This window comes from Arvicola amphibius, chromosome 8, assembly GCF_903992535.2.
Source record: "Arvicola amphibius chromosome 8, mArvAmp1.2, whole genome shotgun sequence".
Classification (NCBI taxonomy): domain Eukaryota; kingdom Metazoa; phylum Chordata; class Mammalia; order Rodentia; family Cricetidae; genus Arvicola; species Arvicola amphibius.
The window spans coordinates 65,432,990-65,458,953 of record NC_052054.1 but is presented as its reverse complement, the minus strand read 5'-3'; the positions used below and the strand labels follow the sequence as shown (position 1 = coordinate 65,458,953).

Sequence of the window (25,964 nt, the reverse complement as noted above, 5' to 3'; positions counted from 1 at the left end):
ACCACAACAAAATGAGTTCAATCCCTAGAATAGGACAGAGGTAATAGAAAATCTTTCTTTAAAAAAAATTGAGGGGTGGGTGGGAGAACTGTGGTTGGAATGTAAAATGAAATTAAAAAAATAAAAAATATGGGTGATTACATATTATATTTGTCTTTCTGAGTCTGGGTTACCTCACCCAATATGGTTTCTTCTAGATCCATCCATTTGCATTTGCATGCAACTTCAAGATGTCCTTGCTTTTTTTTACCCACTGTGTAGTACTCCATTGTGTAAATGTAGCACATTTTCTCTATCCATTCTTCGGATGAAGGGAATTTAGGTTGTTTCCAGGTTCTGGTTATGACAAACAATGCTGGTATAAACATAGTTGAGCACATGTACTTGTGGTATGATTGAGCATCCTTTGGGTATATACCCAACAGTGGTATTATTGGTTCTTGATGTAGATTGCTTCTTAATTTTCTACTCACTCATAAGTGGTTTGAAGACATAAAGCAATGGAAATCCATCCTACAGTCCAAAACCCCAGAAAACTTACACAACAAAGAGGACCTTAAGAGAGACATATATGAATCTACATAAGAAGGAGAAAAAGACAAGATCTCCCGAGTAAATTGGGGGCATCGGAATCACAGGAGAGGACAGAAGGGGAGAGAAGAGGAAGGGAGGGGAGCAGAAAAAAATGTATAGTGCAATAAAACAATAAAAAAGTGGCACTAAAGGTTGATCATAGGGAGATATGGATGGAGTTGCTAAGAATAAAAGGGGATGGGTGGTCACTCTCTTCAGAGGATTATTCATCAATCTAAAAATCATGAGAACTACAATGTTTCTCTCTCAGTATCCATCCTTCCTCTGTACTTATTCCCAAGATGAAACTGCACATGAACCTCACAGTCAGGTATTCTGCTTGTCTCTGCTGCTCTGCATCCACTTTGAAGTATTAACATCTCTCTTGCCCAATACTCCTCGAGGACTAGAGAGACAATTGGTCCTCATAAGGATCCCATGCTGTCATACAGTTGGATTGACTGAAGCCATGACAGAGATTTCATAAGCAGACTCACCGAGGGAAGATGACCACTCAGGCACCCAAATCTGGAAATGGAGAGCTAAGGTCTATGGATATTTCATCCTGGATATTGGCATGATGAGGACCAATTGAGCAGAGGTGAATGGAGTCAGGAGATAACACCATCTTTGAAGAAATGACTATAGAGAATCTGGAGCCTATCCAAGCCATAACATTGGGGAAATGAGAGCCAAGCCCTTAGGAAGGGCAGTTCCCCTTTCTGTGGCGATCCTGAAGTGTGTGACCACTTGACATCTCCAAAAGTCATACCATGTGTTCCAGTTCATCTGACCAGGCACTGTGGCCCTCTTCATGTACACAGTTGCAGCCACAGAGAAACTATGCCATGACTTTCACCTTCGCAGTCCTGCTCTGTTTTGGTGAGATGAGAAGAGTGGGAGGAAACACTGTGATCCAGAAGGGACTGTTTGCACAGCCCAAGACTTTTCCAGCAGAAAGTTCGAAGGGCATGGGAGGCTTTCTGGAGGGAAGATCTTTCTGAGAGGTCAGGGTAAAATCTTGAACAGGGAACTTTCTTCTAGGACTGAGTCTGAGACCCAGGAGCCCAGTGCTGGCAGGTAAGTGTATACATGACTTTCCTAAGTCATTCCTCCTTCCTTACTCTAGGCGGTAAGAATAGAGAGCAGCAGATACGGGCTAATCTTTGAGATATGGGAAGTGTGCAGGGCTGAGTGCTGGGATCTAATGCAGAATGTCCCAGGACACCTATCTACTGATTCTTTGTAGGAGTCTTACCAAAGCCGACCATCAAGGCTGAGCCAGGCTCTCTGGTCACTAGGGGAATGCAAGTGAACATCTCATGTATGGGGACTTCAGATGCACAGAAGCACCTTCTTTTTCTTAAGAAATTTAAAAATGTCCAACATAGACAATCCTCAACAATACGTGGGGAGAAAGCTGTATTCTCCATAAACTCGATTGGACAATATGATGGAGGCCAATATTACTGTTTCTATGAGACCCCTTCTGGCTGGTCAGCACAGAGTGACAAACTTGAGCTGGTAGTGACAGGTAAGAGGTACCTCCCCAGGCTCTATCTTCAGGATGTCCCTTTCTTGCAGCCTAGCCTTGCTTGGAAAGGTGGGCTTTGTGAGAATGTGAAAACTCTGTCTGTTTCTCTCCAAGGAATCTTTGAAAATAAACCCTGCCTATCAGTCCTGCCCAGACGTGTGGTGACCTCAGGAGATAATGTGACCTTCAAGTGTTTCTCACAGGAGGAATATGACAGGTTCATTGTGATCAAGGAAGGAGAACAGAAGCACTCCATGATCATGGAGTCACAGAAGACATCTTCTGGCCAGTTCCAGGCCCTGTTCTTTGTGGGCCCTATGACTTCTAGCTGCAGTGGAACATTCAAATGTTATGGTTACTACAAGGCTAACCCATATGTTTGGTCAGAGCCTAGTGACCACTTGGAAATACAAGTCTCAGGTGAGTCAGTCCCACCATTGTCCCAATCATGTTTTGAAACTCTAATCTTTCTTTGAACCATACTGGGTGGATTTCTGAACCCTGAGGTAGAGTACCAGAGTGTGAGAGGCAGCTGCACCAACAAGGTAAGCTGGGAGGGGGAAAATTCTTGGGAGTAACTGGCTCCTTATTCACCTGCCTACGTTTCTTCCAGGGCTATCAATAAAGCTGGGCCATATCCCAAACCATATCCTGGCCCCTTTAGAGACACTGATCATCCACTGTTGTCCTGATGCTGGCTGTGACAGACTTGTCCTGGACAATGAAGAGGGAAATAACCTCTCCCAGCATTGTGGCCTGCACAGCCAGACTGAGCTCTCTCAAACTAACTATACCCTGGCCCCTGCAAACAGCTTCTGTGAGTGCCAGTACAGAGACTAGGGTATACACATGACCGCTCATCTGAGTGGTGGGTAATAGTGGCACCATAGACATCTGTTTGCAGGTTAGAAGCCCTAGAAACAAATTCAGGGACCCAGTCATTATAGGACTTTTTGTGAAAATGTAAGAAATAATAGGCAGTATGAAAGGAGAAGGTCTCAGAAAGGAATAGACTCTGAGACAAGAGAAGGAGGGAGAAAAAAAGACAGACAGAAACCAGGTCCTTACAGACAACATCTCTGTAGCAAGATCTCGCATCACACCATCCCTCTCAGAGCAGCCTGGTTCAACAGAACTCCCAGGAGCAAATGTTGCCCTGGCTTGTTGGTTGATCAAAAAGGGAGCAGTCTATCCACCCCTGCTCAGCTCCAGGCAGAATTCTCCATGAGTGATGTGACCTCAGCACTTGAGGGCATCTAGAGATGCTACAGTTGTCAATTTTTTTGTCACACACTAATGCTCCTGTGGAACTCCTGGTTTCAAGTGAAGTAAGCCAAAACTCTATGAGGTTAAAGTGTTACTTGGGATCCTGCTTTGGAAGAATTCCTGACTAGGATCAAAATGAGAGACTCTTGTGGGTGGGTGGTTATCCAGTGGGATATTCACCCTTCATGAGTTTCTTTGTAGTAGTTTCTAATGATGTGATAAGAAGTTAATAGGCTATTAAACAAATATGTAACACCTAGAGAACTAGCTGTGGTATAGACAGAAGAGGGGGATCTAGAATGTCAATTCTATGTGCTATAGACTTTTAATAGCCTCTGATGTGCAGATTTCACCTTGGGATCTTGGATACTCAATGTACAGAAGAGAAAACCTATTTCATGGGATTATTTTGACATGATCTGGTTTGGTAGTTTGAGCAGAGGACTCACGAAGTTTTTATTTATTCTGAACCATGATTTTTCTGACTAATCTTGATCCCTTGGAATTCAGATTAAATTGCTATTCTAAAGGACGGGCTCACTGTGAGCCTTGTCAGTTTGGTTGCTCACCTTCCTGGACTTAGGGGGAGCTGGGAGGAGCTTGGACTTAACATAGTGAAGGGAACCCTGATGGCTCTTTGGCTTGGAGAGGGGCGGAGTGGGGGTATGGGTGGAAGGGAGGGGAGGGAAGGGGGAAAAGGAGGGAAGGAGATGGAAATTATTAATAAAAAAAATGAGGAAAAAATCCACAAAAAAGAGATTTCACAATATACTTTTACCTTAAAGAACACAGTAAGGATGAGGATTTTCATAAGAATACCAGAGGGATTCCTATATACCTGATTCAGCAAGGGAAAGACTCATGGCAGGCCTTCATGTACTTATATAATAAGAACAGCTGGCATTTACAGGAAATGGGAATGTGGATCCCAGAGAAAACACTTGGGCCTGTTAAGACTTTCATAATTCTACATCTCTTCTTCTTTCTTAGGATCAGCTATGAACATCAAACCATCAAAGGATGCATCCAAAGCTAAGACAGGTAAATCAAAGTTCTAGTACTGAACACAGAAGGTCCAAGTTCTGCCCAGGACAGGCAGATACCTCAGGTGGACAACTTGTTATTGGGGGGAATTTTTATCTTCCCTAATGTCTGTGACTTCTTTCCCCAAACCACAGCCTCAGACACCCAGGATTACACAGTGGAAAATCTCATCAGGATGGGGCTGGCTGGCTTGGTCCTCATAATTCTTGGGACTCTGCTGTTTGAGGGTTGGCACAACCAGAGTTGGACCTATCATGAAGCTGGGAAGTAATCAGAAGAGATAGAAGTACATCTTTTAAGGTCCCAGTGTTTAAGAAATAAATATGATAATCCAAAATTTCTGTAAGAAATCCCATTTCTTTTATTGAGGAATTGTTCTGAGAAGGTCCAAGGAGCAAGTGTTTTGGGATGCAGGGGAAGGTGTGGGTGTTGTGATGAGATCCTCTTTCAGTAAAAAGAATTTCTGTTCCTCCAACTACTGTGGGTATTTCCTGACTGATCCAACTCTATTTTGAATCTTTCATATGAGGGAACATCCTATCTCATCTGTCTGGGTCATGCCCTGACTTCTGTGCATCCTTTGCTTTTCATCCCTTTCATGTGCCATTTTCTATTATTATAAATGACCACACTCACTATGGCAATAACCTCTGACTGTTGGACTAGGAATACCTCAATGAAAAAATAACAAATAAAGTCAAAAGTCTAGACTGCAGCATTACTCCATGCCTGTGATGACCCAAATCTCACTGTTTGAACTCTCAACCCTTAAATCACAGAATCAGAAGATGCTTGTCTGTTCCCTCAGTGGACCCCTCATTCTATCACCATGAGAAGGTATTCCTGAACCTGTCATACTTTTTATCTGTCTGTAAGGCCTATGGATAGAGGAGACATCTCTTGGTCCTGATCTATCAAGTCTAGTACTGAAGGTCTAGACCTGAATCTCTGACAGTGACATGGGGGGTCAATGAAGAGGACTAATTCATCTTGATTCCCACATGCTGCCACTCACCCAAGGCGTTCTAGATTTTACCCACTATGTACTCAACACTAGGTCCCAGGATTCCATGCAATATATTGCACTTGGTGGTAGCTGATGGGAAACACGAGCAGTACTCATTGTCCTTGCCTCATCAAGCAAACAGTGTTATCCTGACATTACCCATTGCCAGTGTTTTCCTGTAGCCCAGAGGCTGTTGTTGAAGCTCCTGAACCTGTGAGAGAAATGGTGGGAACAACAAAGGGAACCAGAAAGGGAAGGGCTGTCTGGATCCAGGTGCAATATTCAGTATTCTGGGAGCCCCAGATCTACCTCCTATAACCTAGATCAGTCAACTATATGCTAGGATAGAAGGATGATAGTACCATGAATCCAAGCCTTTATGGCCCTGCCTTGTTCTTTGTTATGGAACTTAGACAGCAACCATTTATTGAGGTCTCTTTGTGTCATTAATTGAAAACATCCTACACTGTCCTATAAGTAAATCTGATGGAAGCAATTTCTCAGGGGAGAGTCTCTCTTCCCATATGGCACTAATTTGTGTACATTTGTCAAAAACTAAGTGGCACACTCTTCTTAATCTCGGGAATTATAAACTAGAGTTCATGTACCTGAACTGTTCATCATGCTAACCTGGAAAGGAAAGTCATTATCATTGTATTTATATTATACTAATATTTTATATGGAATCAGTTGAATTTCCTCCCTGGAGCATTGGTATCTGTGGCATTGAGACACAACATAAAATGGCAGATTGAAGATTTGGGAAGGAGAGGACAGAGATTGAGGAAAGGGAATCTAAAAGGAATTAGATGCATAGATGTCATGGGAAGGGGCTGTCCCTTACAGATGTTGAAGAATTCAGAAGAAACTAACAATTAAGGAAATACAAACCCGGGATGAAAGGAAGATCAGCGTCTCTCAGTGCATCACTTACAGCATTAGCACTCTCCCTAAACTTTCTCTGGTACTGGCTGTGTGGCAGTGAGAAGCGAACCTCAGTTTTTCCTCCTTCTCTTCACATTCGGATATTAACTCCAGATTTTACTGACATGATTTACTCCTATTGCTAGCCTCTGTGCTTCAGTCAAGTCAAGGTTCAGTGAAGACTCGATGCATCTATACTCTCACACCACCTACTTCTTTCAGAACTCGAGGTTTATAACCCATCTCCTTGTCTTTCTTTCAACACTCCAGATGCCATTCTAATAGTCTATTGTTGTCCATAACCCACTCCATGCTACAGGACTCTGCTTCCTGCATTATCCTGATGTTCACAGTCAACACATAATCTCTCCCCAAGCAAACCTGCATCTTCCTACAAAGCAAACTCATTCCACGACAAAAGCTACCTCTATCAAACATACAGAAAGAGAGAGGGGGAAGAAAGGAAAGAAAGTGTAGAATCAGTTCCTATCCTAAAACATCTATGCTTCTCAGAGACAACAGAGAACAGAAGACATCAATGCACACTCTTCACTCTGATAAGGCTAGAGAAATAGATATAAATTAACCCTCTCAACTGTAAATACATTCATGAACTCAGTTCTCTACTGGAACAATCTGGAAACCCATATATATACATACATACATACTGATGGATGCATTGTAGTAGGATGAGCAGTGGGTTGTGTACCACTACCCGGCTAGCTTAGCCCCAAAATAATTACACAGAAACTGTACTCATTTAAACACTACTTGACCCATTATCTCCAGCCTCTTATTGGCTAACTCTCACATCTTGCTTTAACCCATATTTGTTAATCTGTGTGTTACCATGTGGTCCTGGCTTACCAGGAAATATTCAGCATGTCTAACTCTGGTGACTTCATGGCACCTCTCCCTGATTCTGCTTTCTTCCTTCCAGCATTTTGTTCTGTCTACTCCACCCACCTCAGGGCTGCCTTATCAAAAGGCTAAGGCAGTATTTTTATTCTTTTTTAAAATTTATTTATTAAAAATTTCCACCTCCTCCCATCCTCCCATTTCACTCCCACTCCCCCAACTCCCCCTTCCCCTCCCTTTCCAGTTATAAGAGAAGTCAGGGTGCCCTGCCCAGTGGGAAGTCCAAGGTCCTCCCCCACTCCATCCAGGTCTAGGAAGGTGTGCATACAAACAGACTAGGCTTCCAAAAATCAAGCACATGCAGAAGAATCAAAACCTGGTGTCATTATCATTGGCTCCTCAGTCTGCCCTCATTGTCAGCCACATTCAGAGAGTCCAGTTTGATCACATGCACATTCAGTCCCAGTCCAGCTGGCCTTGGTGAGCTCCCATTAGATCAGTCCCATCACCTCCATGGGTGGATGCACCCCTCACAGTCATGACTTTCTTGCTCATATTCTCCTTCCTTCTGCTCTTCATCTGGGCTTTGGGAGCTCAGTCCAGTGCTCCAATGTGGGTCCCTGTCTCTATCTCCATTCATCGCCAGATGAAGGTTCTATGACAATATGCAAGATATTCATCAGTGTGGCTATGGGAGAAGGTCAGTTCAGGCACCCTCTCCTCTGCTGCCCAAGGACCTAGCTGGGGAAATCCCCTTGGACACCTGAGAACCCCTCTAGAGCCAAGTCTCTTGCCAGCCCTAAAATGGCTCCCTTAGTTAAGATATCTTCTTCCCTGCTCCCATATCCACCCTTTCTCCATCTCAAACATCCCATTCCCCCAAGCTCTCCCTAATCCTCCCCTTCTCCCTTCTCCCTTCTCTCTCCCCATCTCCCCTCCCTCCCCAACCCACTCCATCCCCATGCTCCCAACTTTTGCCCTGAGATCTTGTCTACTTCCAATATTCAGGAGGTAAATATATGTTTTTCTTTGGGTTCACCTTATTTAGCTTCTCTAGGATCACAAATTATAGGCTCAATATCCTTTGTTTAGGCAGTCTCTTTATTTAAACAATGAAAGTAACACATAGACAGAAGACCCTCCTACACCATTTCCTCTTTTTCTGTTTAAACAAAAAAGAAAGGTTTTCACTTTAACATAGTAAAATTACATATAACAAAACAGTTATCAAGCAAGAATTACAGTCACAATATTTATATCTATTTTATGTTTATCATAACAATGGAAAACTATAACTATCTATTCTTCAACTCCATCAAAAACTCCAGAAGGATATAATATTACCTAAGTAAACAGGAAGCACATTGTAAGCAGCTTTCAAAACTAGAAATGACAGACATCTCGCTGCCTGGACAGTCACCCAAAGTTCTTTTGTACTGTTGGGGCATCTATCTTTGGCCTTCAGGCTTAAATTATCCAGCAGACACTTCCATGAAGCAGGAAATTTTAAAGGCAGTTCAGTCACTTTCTCCTGTGTCCTGCAGAATGTCTCACAGACTCTTTCATGAAACAGGAACCCCGAAGAATCATCTCACCTTTAGGCAAGTTCAGCAGTCCTCTCTGCAGGTTCTTCATGTCCAGTTTATGAAACAGTCCAGGCAAGATCAGTTTCTTGCCCAAATGGCTAACCAACTCCATAAGAAGACTCTTCGATGCCCATCTTCCTCTTGAAGTAGATTGGTACTGCCAGGATCAGACGTGTCTCATTGTCATGAAAAGTCCTAAGTTATTAAAACATTTTAAAGGCCATATTCCGTAGTCTTTGAAAGAAATGAAGAATGCCTATCTAACTGAAATATATCTATAGGTCTAGAATATCTAACTAACATGACTACAAACTTGACTATTATTGATGATTATCCATTAACAACCTATATTTCCCAATTAAACATTACATTTTTAAATGAACTACACAATCAAAATACCTTAATCAAGATCAGAAAACATATAAATATAACAAAATTGACCTTAAATTTATATCAACAAAGCAAAATTTATACCAATGTAAATTATCCATATCTATATCATATCCCCCTTTAAATGTAAAAGAACATTTATAAACAATATTTGGGAATATGGACGTGTTTTTTTCTCTTCAAAATGCTTCATGCTGTATGGGGACACCGTTATTCAGGTCTTTCATGGTGTAAACTGTGTGCTAGTTTCATCTCAGTCAACAGTTGAGTGAAGTAATTTGCTGAAGGTGGTCATGGCAGGAGGATGTGGTCTATCATACCATGTTGGTTTAGTAGCAATGCACAGGTTCTCATCTTTTGTGAAAACAAAAGAAGAACCTCTTTTCCAAAGCATCATATCCTTAGACCCAGATTTTGAAGTCATAATACCGTTATAACACCCATTCTGGTTTAGCTTGGCAGACCACACAATGAAACATCTCTCTGTACTTAGCTCCTTTACAGTCAAAAAATTTAAAGAAAACATAATAATATACAGAATCTAGGCTCTCTGTGAATTTTCCATTTTCACATGGCTTATTTTTCTTTACTTCTTTTAATATATGACTATATGTACTCTATCTCTTTAAAGACTTTACCCTTTTTAAGCATTAACTTTATGACTTTTTAATACTCTTTTTCTTCTCTCTCTTAAGCCTACATAAGTCTATCTAACACTATGACCCATTTAGAGGTCTTTTATGTCCGAATTTGTCCTATTGCATTGTCTTTAGTTCTCTACTGTCTTGAAGAGCTTTTAAAATGCTAAGCTTTTAAGACTGTAAGCTTCACCAATCCCAGGTCAAATACAGGTACTGCCTGCTTGCCCCTCCCAGTCCAACATGGCAGAGACACTTGTGCCTTTCTGAGCCATGCACATGGCACAGCTAGCATGGCAGGGCTGCTTGTGCCTCTGAGTCACTTGTACCTCTAAGCCACATGTAGTGCCCCCCTTTCAGGCACACAGCGAGTTCAGTTGCCATCAAGCAAGCCATAGCACTTTACTCACAAACCCCATTGAAAAGCTCATCTCCTGCAAGAGCCAGACAGTGATGGCAATGGCGCCACAGCCCAGAAACTGGTATTTCAAAACCACCACTTTCTAGTAGATCTGACCCCACTGCCTACCCAGGCAGGAAGAGCTGAGCCATGAGCCTGGTCTCAGCTACTTTGTTCCTGACCCCGAGTGGGCACATAAACATCTGAGCCCATGAATGCTCCATAGCCAGAGTCTGCACTGGCTGCAGGGCCCAGGAAGCCACCTAAGGGCTGCCCTATCAAAAGGCCAAGGCAGTCTCTTTATTTAACCAATGAAAGTAACACATAGACAGAAGATGCTCCTACACCAGTGCATTGTTTAGGTTCAGATGACTGCCAGAAATTTATTGGTTTTCTATCAGTAAGATCTTCTTCCAGCATCGCTCCATAATAGTAATCTACCTAGAGCAGCAACATAGTCGTATATTCCTTTGCCTAGAGATTTCCTACTGTTTAGAGGTTAACGTTAATAGCACACTCATTGTGAAAGAGTGAGATGGGGCCACTACACCCTGTTAGAGTTTTACTTCTCAAAAAAGTTGCTGTTCTTCCTTGATGAGTAAGACTCATAAGCCTGTCTCATGCTCCACTGAAGTTATTACCTGACCTTTTTTCAATACAGCCTCAACTCAGAACTCACTAAATTTCCAGTTTTAGGATGACTTAACTTACCCTTCTCTGTAGTTCCTGAAAGTATACAAAGCTACGTCTGACTTACCTATCATTTCCACCTTTCCATGTGTTGTCTTTCTCAGTTCAGGGAATGAACCAGTTGCCTGGCACCAAATGGATGTAACCTGGGCTCAGTGGACAGTGTTGCCTGTTGGACTGAGAGAAGAAATGACTCTTGCATTAAAAAAAGTTTGAGAGAAAGGATTTGACATCACACGAACTGCACTCAGATGCTCAATGGGTCTCTGATGCTTTGCCAGCTCTTTGCATGGCTGGCCTCCATCTTCCCTCCACAAAAAGTTTAAGGCTAGAACAATAACCAGTTATACAATAGACTGAGTAGCCAGAGCTTTGAGAGAGCAGGAGCAACCCTCACTCATACTCACAGGGACATGACTGGCTTATGAAGACAGAAGTTCTGTCTGCAGGTGTTTATGGACAGAGATAAATAAGATAGATGATGCATGGGTTGTAGGAAGACCTTGCTACTGTCTGTGGTGTCAGTAAATGCCTGGTGTTTGTCTCAACCACAATACAGAATAAATAAAAGCCTGTGTTCTGAAGGAGAGATTTTCCCTGCCTGAGCAAACAATCCCATGATATTGAACAAATGTGAATACATGAAGCAGGAAGGACAGGAAGAAGTGTGGAGGCATGAAGCAGAAATGTTACTTATGTTTATGCTTACTGCGAAAAAGAAGAAGCTGAGGCTTTTAACAATAGGACCTATAGGTTCATTGTCAACACTTTTCTTCCCTTTTGCTGGGAGACCCTGAGCATACATTCCCTCAATTGCTCTGGGGTTTTTATGTTCCCTTAGATCAGGGAAGAAGACACTTGGTTCAGAATGTGTTCTAATTGTGGGAGTGTCTGGACCACCTTGGCCTTCACCTACTTTATATTCCGTCGGAGTGACTTTGAACCGAGTTCCTGTATTCAGGAAACTTTATTTTTCACATCAAAGTACATCAGTGCAATTTGCATTTGTTAGAAATGAACATTAGATAACCAGATACAGATTTTACCTATCTCATCAGTCTTCCAAGACCAATCTCCCAGTCACATGTACAGCTCTCTACAAGACCTGTTGCTATTCCTCACTCCCTGGCCTCATGTCAAAAGGACTAACAAAGTAAAGCCTGGTGAAACACCTAGCTTTCCTCTCATTTGCAATGCCATTGAATGCCACGAGCCCATCTCTATTTGTAGGTGTTAGCTCCCAATGCCCAGAAACACATTTTACCTGGAATTCCTCACGTGCATACCTCTCAAGATCCCAGAAGGTTTTTCTACAATTAATATACAGCCACCTAATATGTCTCCTAAGAACCAGAAAGGAAATAGAAATCAAGAAACAAAACACTCACCTAACAAAAACAAGAACAGATATCAGTACCTAGAAATATAGTCTTGGCACAGAGCACACCAAGTAGTGAGTGATCCGCAACCCAGCTGGTCACCCCACTCTCTAGGCCCTTGGTACCTTGGTAAGGGCAAAACCTTAGGTCCCTGTATCACCTGCCTCGGCTTCACTAGCCAGCCACCAGGCATGCTTTTTGCAGGCAGGCTGCTCCAACACCCCTCATCAATCAGACCTTGTAAGCTACAAGTCCCATTCTTCCCCAAACCCACCCATTCCCTGTGACCTCAGAGGAACTCTGTAGCACAGACTGTGATTTTACAGAGCAGACCAAGACAGACCTCAGAAGCTCCCTGAGACAAAGACAACAACTTCACAAAGCAGACAAAGAGCAGCTTTCTAAGACACAGATGGCAATTGCAAGGATTGGACCAAGAGGCAAAGACACTGCCAGCACCACTTGGAGGAAGAGACTGGTAGGTGCCAATGCAAGAACTCATTCAGCAACCTAAAAAGCAGCATGCTAACACCAGAACCCAGTGATAATAAGACAGGAAAACCTGATCATCTTAACACAGAAGAAGCAGAGTAAAATGACTTTTTAAAGATGATAGAGACTCTTAAAGAGGAGGACTCTTAAAGAGACTCCTTTAATAAATGGAGGATTCTTCGCAACTAACAGGACGATTTAGAGCATTTACCTGGTCCTGGTTTAACTTTGGTATATGGTATTTATCTAAAAAACTGTCCATTTCTTTTACATTTTCCAATTTTGTGGCATACAGGCTTTTGTAGTAAGATCTAATGATTCTCTGAATTTCCTCTGTGTCTGTGGTTATGTCCCCCTTTTCATTTCTGATCTTATTAATTTGTGTGTTCTCCCTCTGCCGTTTGATTAGTTTGGCTAAGGGTTTGTCAATCTTGTTGATTTTCTCCAAGAACCAGCTTCTTGTTTCATTGATTCTTTGGATTGTTTTCTGTGTTTCTATTTTGTTGATTTCTGCCCTCAATTTGATTATTTCCAGTCTTCTACTTCTCCTAGGTGAGTCTGCTTCTTTTTTTTCCAGAGCTTTCAGGTGTGCTGTTAAGTCCCCAATGAGCGCTTTCTCCGTTTTCTTAAAGTGGGCACTTAGTGCTATGAACTTTCCTCTTAGCACTGCTTTCATTGTGTCCCATAGGTTTGAGTATGTTGTGTCTTTGTTTTCATTAAATTCAAGAAAGACTTTAATTTCTTTCTTTATTTCTTCCTTGACCCAGGTGTGGGTCAGTAGTTGACTGTTCAGTTTCCATGAGTTTGTGGGCTTTCCGGGGGTAGCATTGTTGTTGAATTCTAATTTTAATCCATGGTGATCCGATAAGACACAGGTGGTTACTAATATTTTTTTGTAACTGTGGAAGTTTGCTTTGTTACCAAGTATATGGTCAATTTTCAAAAAGGTTCCATGAGCCGCAGAGAAGAAGGTATATTCTTTCCTATTTGGGTGGAATGTTCTATAGATGTCTGTTAAGTCCATTTGGTTCATTACCTCCATTAAGTCTTTCAATTCTCTGTTAGGTTTCTGTCTGATTGACCTGTCCATTGGTGAGAGAGGAGTGTTGAAGTCTCCAACTATTAGTGTGTGTGGTTTGATGGCTGCCTTGAGTTCTAGAAGTGTTTCTTTTACATAAGTGGGAGCTTTTATATTAGGGGCATAGATATTCAGGATTGAGACTTCATTCTGATGGATTTTTCCTGTTATGAGTATAAAGTGTCCCTTTCCATCTCTTCTGATTGATTTTAGTTTGAAGTCAACTTTGTTGGAAATTAGAATGGCCACACCCGCTTGTTTCTTAGGGCCATTTGCTTGATAAACCTTTTCCCAACCCTTTACTCTGAGTAGGTGTCTGTCTTTGTGGTTGAGGTGTGTTTCTTGTAAACAGCAAAATGTTGGATTCTGTTTTCGTATCCAGTCTCTTAGCCTGTGCCTTTTTATAGGTGAATTGAGTCCATTGATATTAAGTGATATTAATGACCAGTGGTTGTTAACTTCAGTCATTTTTAGTAGTAGAGTTTGTGTGTTTCCCTTCTTCTAGTTGTGCTGGTGAAGTGTCGCTAGATGCCTGAGTTATTGTGGGCGTTGTTGGACTCCTTGGTTTGTGATTTTCCTTCTATTACTTTCTGCAAGGCTGGATTTGTGGCTGCGTATTGTTTAAATCTGTTTTTGTCCTGGAATATCTTGTTTTCTCCATCAATGGTGAATGCAAGCTTTGCTGGGTATAATAGTCTAGGCTTGCATCCATGTTCCCTTAGTGTCTGTAGCACATCTATCCAAGCTCTTCTGGCTTTCATGGTTTCCATTGAGAAATCAGGTGTAATTCTGATAGGTTTCCCTTTATATGTTACTTGACCTTTTTCCTTTGCAGCTCTTAATATCTGTTCTTTATTCTGTATGTTTTGTGTTTTGATTATTATATGGCGTGGGGATGCTTTCTTTTGATCCAGTCTATTTGGTGTTCTGTAGGCTTCTTGTACCTTCATAGGAACATCCTTCTTTAGGTTGGGGAAGTTTTCTTCTATAATTTTGTTGAATATGTTTTCTGGGCCTTTGAGTTGTAATTCTTCTCCTTCTTCTACCCCAATTATTCTTAGGTTTGGTCTTTTCATGGTGTCCCAGATTTCCTGGATGTTTTGTGTTAAGAATTTGTTAGATTTGTTTAGTTCTTTAATCTGTGAATTTATTTCCTCTATAGTATCTTCAGGACCTTGGGTGCTCAGTCCAGTGCTCCAATGTGGGGCTCTGTTATTTTCTTCCTCTATCGTCAGGTGGAGGTTCTATGGTGATATGCAAGAAATTCATCAGTATGGCTATAGGAACTGGCCTTTTCAGGCTCCCTCTCCTCAGCTGCCCAAGGAACTAACTGGGGGCGTCTCCCTGGAAACCTGGGAACCCCTCTAGGGTCAAGTCTCTTGACAACCCTCAGGTAGCTCCTTAAATTAAGATATATGCTTCCCTGCTCCCATATCCACCCTTCCTATATCCCAAGCACCCCATTCCTCCGAGCTCCCCCTGTTCTCCCCTTCACACTTTTCTCTCCCCATCTTCCCTTGGCCCATTCTTGCCCAACCCTCAAGTTCCCAATTTTGCCTGGCGATCGTGTCTACTTCCAATATCCAGGAGGATTACTATATCTTTTTTTGGGAGTTCACCTTCTTATTATCTTCTCAAGGATCCCAAATTTATAGGCTCGATGTCCTTTAATTATGGCTAGAAACCGAATATGAGTGAATACATCCCATGTTCATCTTATGGGTCTGGGTTACCTCACTCAGAATAGTGTTTTCTATTTCCATCCATTTGCCTGCAAAATTCAAGATGTCATTGTTTTTTACCGCTGAGTAGTATTCTAGCATGTATATATTCCACAGTTTCTTCATCCATTCTTCCACTGAAGGGCATCTAGAGGGAACCTCCAGCTGGCGACAGATGGGGAAGGTGACTGAGCCCCACATTGGAGCACTGGACTGAGCTCCCAAGGTCCTGATGAGGAGCAGAAGGAGCGAGAACATGAGGGAGAAAGTCAGGAATGAGAGGGGTGCGTTCACTCATGGAGACGTTGGGACAGAACTAATGGGAGATCACCAACTCCAGTTGGAATGGGACTGATGGATCATGCGACCAAACCCGTCTCTCTGAATGTGGCCAACAGCGGGGGCTGACTGAGAAGCAAAGGACAATGGCTCTGGGCTCTGATTCTTCTGCATGGATGGGCTCTGTGGGAGCCTTCTCAGCTTGGTCGATCACCTTCCTGGACCTGGGGGGAGTTGGGAGGACATTGGTCTTAGCATAGAGTGGGGAACCCTGATGGCTCCTTGGCCTTGAGAGGGAGGGAGGGGAGGTATGGGTGGAGGGGAGGGGAGGGAAGGGGAAGAAGGAGGGGAGGGAAGGGAGAGGAGAAGGGGAGGGAGGGGGGGAGGAGGAGGGAAGGAGATGGAAATTTTTAAATATAGAAAAAAAATAAACCATGAGAGAGCAAAAAAAAAAAAAAAAACAAAAAGGCATCTTACTGCCACCTGCTGAATGTGTACTGTAATAAACATAAACCCTAATTCTTTTTTATTATATTAAAAAAATACCAATAAAAATTTCTACTTCCTTGCTCCTCCTATTCCCTCCACAGACACACCCATCTCACCCCCTCCAATCCTAAGAGAGGGCAAGGAACCTTGCCCTGTGTAAGGTCCAAAGCCCTCCCTACTATATATCTAGGCTGAGCAAGGTATACATCCAAAGAGAATAGGATCCCAAAAATGCAGTACATGCAGTAGAGATAAATCCTAGTGCCACTGCCAGTGGCCCCTCAGTCTGATCCAGCCATACACTTGTCAACCACATTCAGAGGGACCAGTCTGGTCCTATGCTTGTTCCTTCCCAATCCAGCTGGAGTTGCTGAGCTTCCATTAGCTCAGGTAAACTGCTTCAGTGGATGAACCCTTGTGGGTCTCTGCATGTTCCATCTGTTGTTGGACAAAGTTCTATGGTGATATTTAAGATAACCATCAGTCTGACTACAGGACAAGGCCAGGTCAGCCCCCCTTTCCTCTATTGCTTAGAGTCTTAGCTGGGGTCATCCTTGTGGATTCCTGGGGATTTTTCTAGAGCCAGGTTTGTTGCTAAACCCATAATAGCTCCCTCAATCAAGATATCTCTTTCCCTGCTCTAATATCCGTCCTTCCTCGATCTCTGCAATCCCAATCCCTCAAGTTTTCCACAACCTCTCCTTCTCCTCACCCTCTCCACTTCCTTCTACTCCCCGCTCCCATGCTCCCAATTCTGTCAGGCAATCATGACTATTTCCAGTTTCCAGATGGGTCTATATATGGTTTTCTTTGTGTTCACTTTATTACTTAGCTTCTCTAGGACCACAAAGCACAGGCTCAGTGTACTTCATTTACAGCTAGTATCCACTTATGAGTGAGTACATGCTATATTTATTTTTGGGGGTCTGGGTTACCTCAATCAGGATAGTGCTTTCTAATTTCATCCATTTGCATACAAAATTAAAAATGTCATTGTTTTTCACCACTGAATAGTACTCTAATATGTAAATGTACCATACTTTCTTTATCCATTCTTCCATTGATGGGCATCTAGGTTGTTTCCAGGTTCTGGTTATTACAAATAATGCTGCTATGAACACAGTTGAACAAATGGCTTTGTAGTATGATTGAGCATCTTTTGGGTATATGCCCAAGAATGGTATTGCTGGATCCTGAGGTAGGTTGATTCCCAGCTTTCTGAGAAACCACCATACTGATTTCCCAAGTGGTTGTACAAGGTTGCATTTCCACCAGCAATGAATGAGTGTTCCCCTTACTCCACATACTCTCCATAATAAGCTATCCTTAGTGTTCTTGATCTTAGCCATTCTGACAGGTGTATGATGGTATCTCAGAGTTCTTTTGATTTGCATTATCCTGATAGCTAAGAAAAATTGAACATTTCCTTAAGGATCTTTTGGCCATTTAAAATTCTTCTGTTGAGAATTTTCTATTTAGTTCAGTACACCACTTTTTAATTGGGATATTTAGAATTTTAATGTATAATTTCTTGAGTTCTTCATATATTTTGGAGATCAGTCCTTTGATGTGAGGTTGGGGAAGATCTTTTCCCATTCAGTAGGCTGCCTTTTTGTCTTATTGACTGTGTCCTTTCATGATAAAGGTCTTGGAGAGATTAGGGATACACGGATCAGATCTAAATATAATAAAAAGCAATATACAGCAAGCTGACAGCTAACATCAAATTACATGGAGAAAAACTCAAAGTGATTCCACTAAAATCAGGAACATGAGAAGGCTGTCCACTCTCTCCATATCTCTTCAATATAGTGCTTGAGGTTTTAGCAACAGCAATAAGACAACAAAAGGAGATCAAGGGGATTTGAATTGGAAAGGAAGAAGTCAAACTTTCGTTATTTGCAGATGATATGATAGTTTACATAAGTAACCCCAAAAACTCTACCAGAGAACTCCTACAGCTGATAAATACTTTCAGCGATGTGGCAGACTACAACATCAACTCCAAAAAGTTAGTCGTCCTCCTATACACAAATGATAAAGAAGCTCAGAGGAAAATCAGAGAAACATCACCTTTCACAATAGCCACAAATAGCATAAAATATCTCGGAGTAACACTAACCAAGGAAGTGAAAGACCTATTTGACAAGAACTTCAAGTCTTTGAGGAAAGAAATTGAAGAAGATATCAGAAAATGGGAAGATCTCCCATGCTCTTAGATAGGAAGAATCAACATAGTAAAAATGGCAATCGTACCAAAAGCAATCTAAAGATTCAATGCAATTCTCATCAAAATCCCAACATAATTCTTCACAGACCTTGAAAGAACAATAATCAACTTCATATGGAAAAACAAAAACCCAGGATAGCCAAAACAATCCTGTACAATAAAGGAACTTCCGTAGGCATTACCATCCCTGACTTCAAACTCTATTACAGAGCTACAGTAATGAAAACAGCTTGGTTTTGGCATAAAAACAGAGAAGTTGATCAATGGAATCGAATCGAAAACACAGATATAAATCCACACACCTATGAACACCTGATTTTTGACAAAGAAGCTAAAATTATACAATGAGAAAAAAGTATCTTCAACAAATGCTGCTGGCATAACTGGATGTCAACCTGTAGAAGAATGAAAATAGATCCATACCTATTGCCATGCACAAAACTCAAGTCCAAATGGATTAAAGACCTCAACAGAAATCCAATCACACTGAACCTGATAGAAGAGAAAGTGGGAAGTAGTCTTTAATGCATGGGCACAGGAGACCACTTCCTAAATATAACCCCAGTAGCACAGAAACTAAGAGCAACAATAAATAAATTGGACCTCCTGAAACAAACCCTAATTCTTAAATTAGTTTTCCTCAACTGGCAAATTCTGCATAGATTTCCAGGTTTTTGTTTGTTTGTTAGTTTATTTGTCTGTTTGTTTGTTTTTTGAGACAAGATTTCTCTGTGTTGCTTTGGAACCTGTCCTGAAACTCACTCTGTAGATTAGGTTGGCCTCAAACTCACAGAGATTCACCTGCTTCTACCTCCCAAGTGCTGGGATTAAAGGCATGCACCACCACCACCTGGCTAGGTTTAACACAGAATTCACAATATTAAAGAACCTAGGCCATGTTCCCTGTAAATCGGTCTTACTATGGACCTCTGTTGACAGTGCTTGTCTACTTCATTAACTTCACTTTCCCTGTGAGCACCCAGGATTTTAGGCTATTATAAATAAATCATGTTGTCAAGGTGACCAGATCCTCATCCTGTGTGCTCAGACCTTATTCAGTGTGAAGAAGGTGTATGGAACAAGATGGAAGAAGACACAAATTCAACATAACAGTAATTGTGAAGACACTCCATGATAGAGATCCTGATCAGGAATCTGAAATCCATGCCAACACAGAGTAAAAGTACTGAAACAGATAATGGATCTACTTTATAAAGCAGTTGGAGTTAAAAATCCTGTGTATTCTAGCATTAGTTTGCTATGGTTAATTGACTGATTTGATGAAATATTTCTGTGAGCCCTGTTGCATGGGAAATTGGAGTGTTTGAGGAGATAGAAAGTTAATTACATCACTGGAAATTTTAAACTGACCATATTTTATTCTAAAATGAGAATCTCAGAGATTTACAGTCTTGACACCTCACTATCCTGGAACATAGCTTCTCCCTGGTGTCTTCTCCATGAGGTTACTTGATTTCGATAGTTACGTTCTTGTCTATATTTTTCATGTATAAAATCTTTATCATTGGTTATCCTTGACACATTTACATGCACTACTACCTTCTAAGATATCACTGATTTTGGAGCTTTTCTTTCACTATAACAAACATGTAACAGAAAACTCTGATAGTGCAGTGGGAAGTGAGAGGCAGGCAAATCTCTGTGAGTTCAAGGCCACTGTTGCATACATAGTTAATTCCAGTACAACCAAAGCTACATAGTGAAACCCTTTCTGAAAGAAAAAGAAAGGAAGGAAGGAAGGAAGGAGGGAGGGAGGGAGGGAGGGAGAGAGAGAGAGAGAGAGAGAGAGAGAGAGAGAGAGAGAGAGAGAGAAAGAAAGAAAAAAGGGAAAGACAGACAGACAGACAGACAAAGCTCTGATGCAAACGCTTCACATGAGCTGGGCAGTGGTAGCACACGCTTTTAATCCCACTCAGGGAGGCAGAGGCAGAGGCAGGCAGAACTCTGTGAGTTTGAGGCCAGCCTAGTCTTCAGCGTGAGTTCCAGGACAGGCTTCAAAGCGACAGAGAAACCTGTCTCAAAACAAACAAACAAAGAAGCTTCCACATGACATTCCACCTTGTCAGGACATATCAATGCCACACAAATAATCTGAGTGTTCATTGTAAAAATCAAGAAGTTAGGATAGCTCATCTGTTTCGGCAAAGAGTCTGAGCCTTCACTGTCCTTTCACAAACACACACATATGAGGGCAGAGATTTTCCATTAGATGTACTTATAATTAAAATCTTGTCTCTTGCCTCTGATATTAAATGGAAATCCCAAAGAATGTGAGACTAGAATCAACACTGGGATTAAATGGTTCCATGTTTGAATCTCAAGGACTGTGATACCTGCTCTGTGGCCACTGAAATATATCCTGGTCTTATTGGTGGTCTGAATTTAAGTGCCACAGTCAGGAGAAAATGGAGATAACTTTGGAGCAATAAATAACAGAGATATCATGAGGAGAAGGAATGGCTCATGGACATCATTGCCAGAGGAATGCTTACTAAAAATCCATGCTTTGAGATGAGGTCATTTCTGACCTCTGCACTTGAGCCATGAAAGATATGTACATGGATGTCAGTAGGAACATCAGAGATTTGTATGATGATAAATGTGGAATGTGAAAGGAGAAATTCAATACTATTTCAGGACCTGATGAGTTTTCTGAATACTATAATATACTGAAACAGAAAGAAAAACTTCACTGGAAACAACCAAATGAGATCTGTGTTGCAATGTCAGTGGAATCTGAGTAGTGCCTGAAGTTTGAAAGAATCTAAGTAAGGAGGGACAAAACTTCATGGAGTTCACAGATGAAGAAGGATATGGTCATGATCTTGATCTCCGCAAGTGCTACCTCAACTACATTAACCAGATGGCATCTGAGATACTGGATTGCATCACATACTTGGTAAATTTGACAAGTTATTTAACATTCATAAAGGAAGAAAGGCTGTAGAGTATAAGAGATACCTGGATACGCTGCTGGAGTACATCCAGGATTGTACAGAAAAGGAGAAACCCCTTCAGGATATAAATTCGTTCTTTGGGAAGATTCAGACTGACCCTGAGAATATTGGGATAATGGTACCTCTCAAGGATGACTGAAAGAGATAAGTAATGTCTTGACCCAGGCTAGAACCTATCTTGCACTCTCTAATTTCTCCCTCTAGGGGGAGTAGTTGGCTTTTCTGGGTCTGGAAAGGTTGAAATCTACACCGATAACTTTAGGCATGAATTGTAGTGAGACCTTAGAAGAGCCAGATCAGGCTAAGCAGCACCAACAGAAGTCACTGGAGTCACTCTATATCACTCTGGGGGCCAAAAGTCCCAAACCAAAGGGCACAAAAAAGACACTGAAAGGAACAAAGACATTGCTTTTCTGGAAGTCCACATTATGGATACTTGGAGATTCTTGGGGAATAATGACATCTCATTCATGAAAACGTACAGCAAAATTAAGCCAAGACAGAAGAACAAGAAAAAAAAAAAAGAAAAGTAGACCACTGAGAACTGAAGCGAAGATGAAGAGAATGAAGTCATTTACAACATCCCAAACCTGCCCTAGGCTGGAATGTCAAACACATCCGCCACTGTCTATATAATCTTCATGGCCCGAATATCAATTACAACTCTGAGATTTGTGGAAACTACACATACCAAGTTACAAAGGCCTTCCAGGGGCACTTTGCTGAATAGTGTCATGCTCTAGGCATGAGGTGTGTGGGTAGCCCAAACACTGCTCTCTTTGCAGATGTGACAAGGATTGGAGATCCTGTCTCCTTAGGGGCAAAGCTGAACCTGCAAAAGACTTCAGAAGAATGGCAGGCTGAGACCTAGGAAGAATATGAAGACTCCAGAGGATATCTTATGAACAGGAAGCCATACTAGAATCTGAAATGACAAAACTCTAGTGGTTGGCTTACACAGGCTTCCCCGAGATTCCCTGTTTTCTATTTATCTCAACCAAAGACTCATAAAGACATATTACTATGTAATCAGTCTAGTGTTCATCTTGTAGAAAAATGACATATTGGCAGATTTCAGAATTGAGATGTATTAAAAAGAACTCTGGGAAAATAAAACTAGCCTTTAATCTGAAAAAAATAAAGACACACACACACACACACACAGAGAGAGAGAGAGAGAGAGAGAGAGAGAGAGAGAGAGAGAGAGAGAGAGAGACATATATTCTACAACAAACTGTTTTACTCAATTCCAGGAAGAAGTGTTGTATGCTTGCTAAATTTGCATCATAGTAGGAATGTATTAATGGCATGCATACAATTCATCTTCTCTTTTCTTGGGTTCTGAGGGAAGTTATTTTATCTTAATTTCCAACGGGAACTCATTGGCTCACTACTGACAGGAGAAGATACTCTGGGAAGGAAAGCAGTGACTTAGGAGAACCAACACTGACAGGTAAGATGACACTCAATGGTCCCATAGGACCCCCAGGGGAAAATGCACCATTTTCTCAGGATTTCCCAAAATGCCAAGGTAGACTGTAAGATCAAACATGGCCACCATAGCCAGTACCAAAGAGAGTTTTCAGAGAGTTCTATAAACCCTGGATGACTCATTGGGGATATCTGACGTACCTTTCATCCAAGGCTTGTAGTTCATAAGTTGGTAATTTTTTTTCAATATTCAACTGAACTTTAATGATTAGCATTGCTTCTACTATCATAGAAAAGAATATATTTTTGCTGATGTGTATGTTCTCTTGGTAAAGGTGAAATTGCATAGAGCATGCAGCCATTTGATCAAAATGCACACACAACACTTCAGACCGCTGATGATGTTTGCTAATGTTTCAGGAATCCAAAGGAAAAATGATACACCCCATACATGCATTTTAAATTAAAGCCATCTTGAAAAATGCACATTTCAAATATGGCTGTAATAATGTAGACATAAGTTGGTAATTTGCTGTTTTTTCTGAATTCTTCTTTTCTGTAAGGGACAGTCTCTCTCCCTCCCATCTTTCAGCTAAACCACTTCAGAAATTCTCTTTCCTCGACTTTCACCCTTTCCAGGCCACAGACCCTCATCTTGCACTTCAGATTCTCTCTTAATGGCTCAGACACCAGTGCTCAAGGGAGGAAATTTACCTGATTTCATATAAGATAGCAGAATATTTATCATTCTTCATCCCAAGCAGGTAGTAATACCCCTCTTGGCATTCCTCTGGACAATATAATGGAAGCTACCTTTCTTTTCAGTTAGTATGAAGGTCCGTTCAAAGACACGGAAAGTGTGTATTCTGATTTATAACTCTGGAGATTAACAAAGTGTGCTGCTTAGATATTGAAGGCATTCTCTTTTTCTTCATTCTTGCCTTCATATTCTGACATTAACTCAAAATAGCTTTACCTGAACTATTCCTCTCACTGTCTCCTGATCATTGACACAGTTTAGGCTCAATGAAGGTTCAAGACATCTGTCTATATTCTCAAACCATCCACTTATCACACTGCTCTAAGCTCCTGAACACTTCATCCTATTCCTCTCAACACTACAGATCTCCTTTTAACAATCTCCTCAGGTACTCAACCTCCACCATTCTAAATCTTTGTTTGTGCTACAATATCACACAGAATCCCTTCCTATATTAACAGTCAGCAGGACTAAACTCTCTTTCTGTAAGCACAAATCTTCCTATGTAGCAAACACATTCCAGGACACAAGTTGTCTATAACACACATGCGCACACCCACACACATACACACACACACACACACACACACACACACACACACACCTTCATTCACTAAAATAACAGTGCCTCTTCCAGTCACCTCTCAGAGGCTATGAGAGACTATAAAATACTACTAAAGCTTCCTTACCTGATAAAGGCAGAGTGGTAACCTTATCTTAGTTCCCTAATAGGGGCATACTAGAATCCCACATACACGATTTACCATACTGATGACATATCGTTTGGGATGACGATAGTACTATAGTACTGGAGATTTATCACAAGTTTCCATCAACATGTTCCTTCTACCATAAATACCCTCCCCCCCCACTAACTGTCGTCTCCCTAGAGCAGCAACAAGGTCATATATTCCTTTGCCTAAAGATTTACAATTGTTTAGAGATGAACCACATGCACAATTATTACACAGGAGTGAGGTGGAGTCACTGGAACCTGTTAGAATTTCACTTTTCAGAACAACTTAAACTCCTCCTTGCTGGGTTGGGCCACCTATCAAAGTCTCTCCAACCCTCTGCTCAGATTTGGAGCCCACACTATTTCAGTGAAGCTTCTCAAGTGAAGTGAAGGTCTCACTTGGTTACCATTGCTAGAGAGACTTACCACACCCTTCTTTGTTGCTCCTGGAAGTATAGAAAGCTGCAGTTGACATGCTGCCAGTGTGTCTTGCTCAGTCCAGTCAAGCAACCAGTAGGCAACATTAGTCAGTCTGTGGTCTGGGACCAAGTGGCTGTGATAGGGACACAGTAGACAGTGATGATGGAGGAGTGTCTATGTGTTACTTTCATTATTAATTAAGATACTGCCTTGGCCCTTTAAGAGACAGAAAATTAGGTAGGTGGAATAGACAGAACAGAATTGTGGGAACAAGGAAGCAGAGTTGGGGAGACGCTTCAGGCAGTCGCCATTGCAGTCGCCATGATTCTCCTCTCTGAGATGGACGCAGGTTAAGATCTCTCCTGGTAAGCCACACCTCGTGGTGCTACACGGATTACTAAATATGGGTTAAAGGAAGATGTGAGAATTAACCAATAAGAGGCTACAGATAATGGGCCAGGCAGTGTTTAAAAGAATACAGTTTCCGTGTAATTATTTCGGGTGTAAAGCTAGCCGGCGGCCGGGTGGCGGGCCGCCACCCTTTCTACACAGTGATGTCTGCATGGATGATGAAGGAAGGGACAATGCCTGTGCTGAAAAGAAGTGTGAGCAAAAGAACTTGCTGCTCTGTGAGCTTCAGTCACGTGCTCGGTGTGTATCTGCTGCTCTGAAAGTTCTGTGACGCATCAGTCTACATCATCCACAAGGTATCTTCAAGTCAGAAAGATGATAAGTCATGGTAAGGACCCAAGTGCTTTGTAAATAGACAGGATCAAAAAGTAAAGGAGACCCATGAGGAGGCTCTGAGAGTGTAGGAACAGCCCTCCCTGATACTCACTAGAAGTTACTGGCTGAGAAAAAGAGGTTTATTTGCAGCTATTTTTGGCCTCCATAGAGTATAAAGAAATGAACAGAGAGTGCATGGACTTTAATGAGATTTGTTACTGTCTACTATGCCAGTAAATACCCGATTCTTGGTTCAGAACCAAGGTAAAGCAAATCCTGTCACCTGGCGGAGAGATTTGCCCAGTCTGACAGAACAGTCCTGTGACACAGAACAAA

The 25,964-nt window shown here is 41.7% G+C and overlaps 1 protein-coding gene and 1 pseudogene across 1 annotated transcript; both read left to right on the top strand.

Moving 5' to 3' along the window:
* The first annotated feature begins 1,346 nt into the window (after window positions 1-1,346).
* LOC119821763 (leukocyte immunoglobulin-like receptor subfamily A member 5) lies at window positions 1,347-4,688 on the top strand. The gene is made up of 5 exons (XM_042055578.1): window positions 1,347-1,533; window positions 1,823-2,107; window positions 2,222-2,527; window positions 4,364-4,414; window positions 4,552-4,688. The coding sequence occupies exons 1-5, from the start codon at window positions 1,347-1,349 to the stop codon at window positions 4,686-4,688; spliced, it is 966 nt and encodes a 321-aa protein (XP_041911512.1).
* Window positions 4,689-12,700: 8,012 nt separating this feature from the next.
* On the top strand, window positions 12,701-22,489 carry LOC119821762 (annotated as a pseudogene).
* Window positions 22,490-25,964: the final 3,475 nt, after the last annotated feature.

What these genes read in the sequence shown, in the direction of transcription:
- LOC119821763 (XM_042055578.1), top strand. Translation starts at nt 1,347, where the DNA reads ATGTGTTCCAGTTCATCTGACCAGGCACTGTGGCCCTCTTCATGTACA. An exon ending in CAAGACTTTTCCAGCAGAAA is followed by an intron (nt 1,534 to 1,822) that starts GTTCGAAGGGCA and finishes GATTCTTTGTAG; the next exon opens with GAGTCTTACCAAAGCCGACC. An exon ending in TGCATCCAAAGCTAAGACAG is followed by an intron (nt 4,415 to 4,551) that starts GTAAATCAAAGT and finishes CCCAAACCACAG; the next exon opens with CCTCAGACACCCAGGATTAC.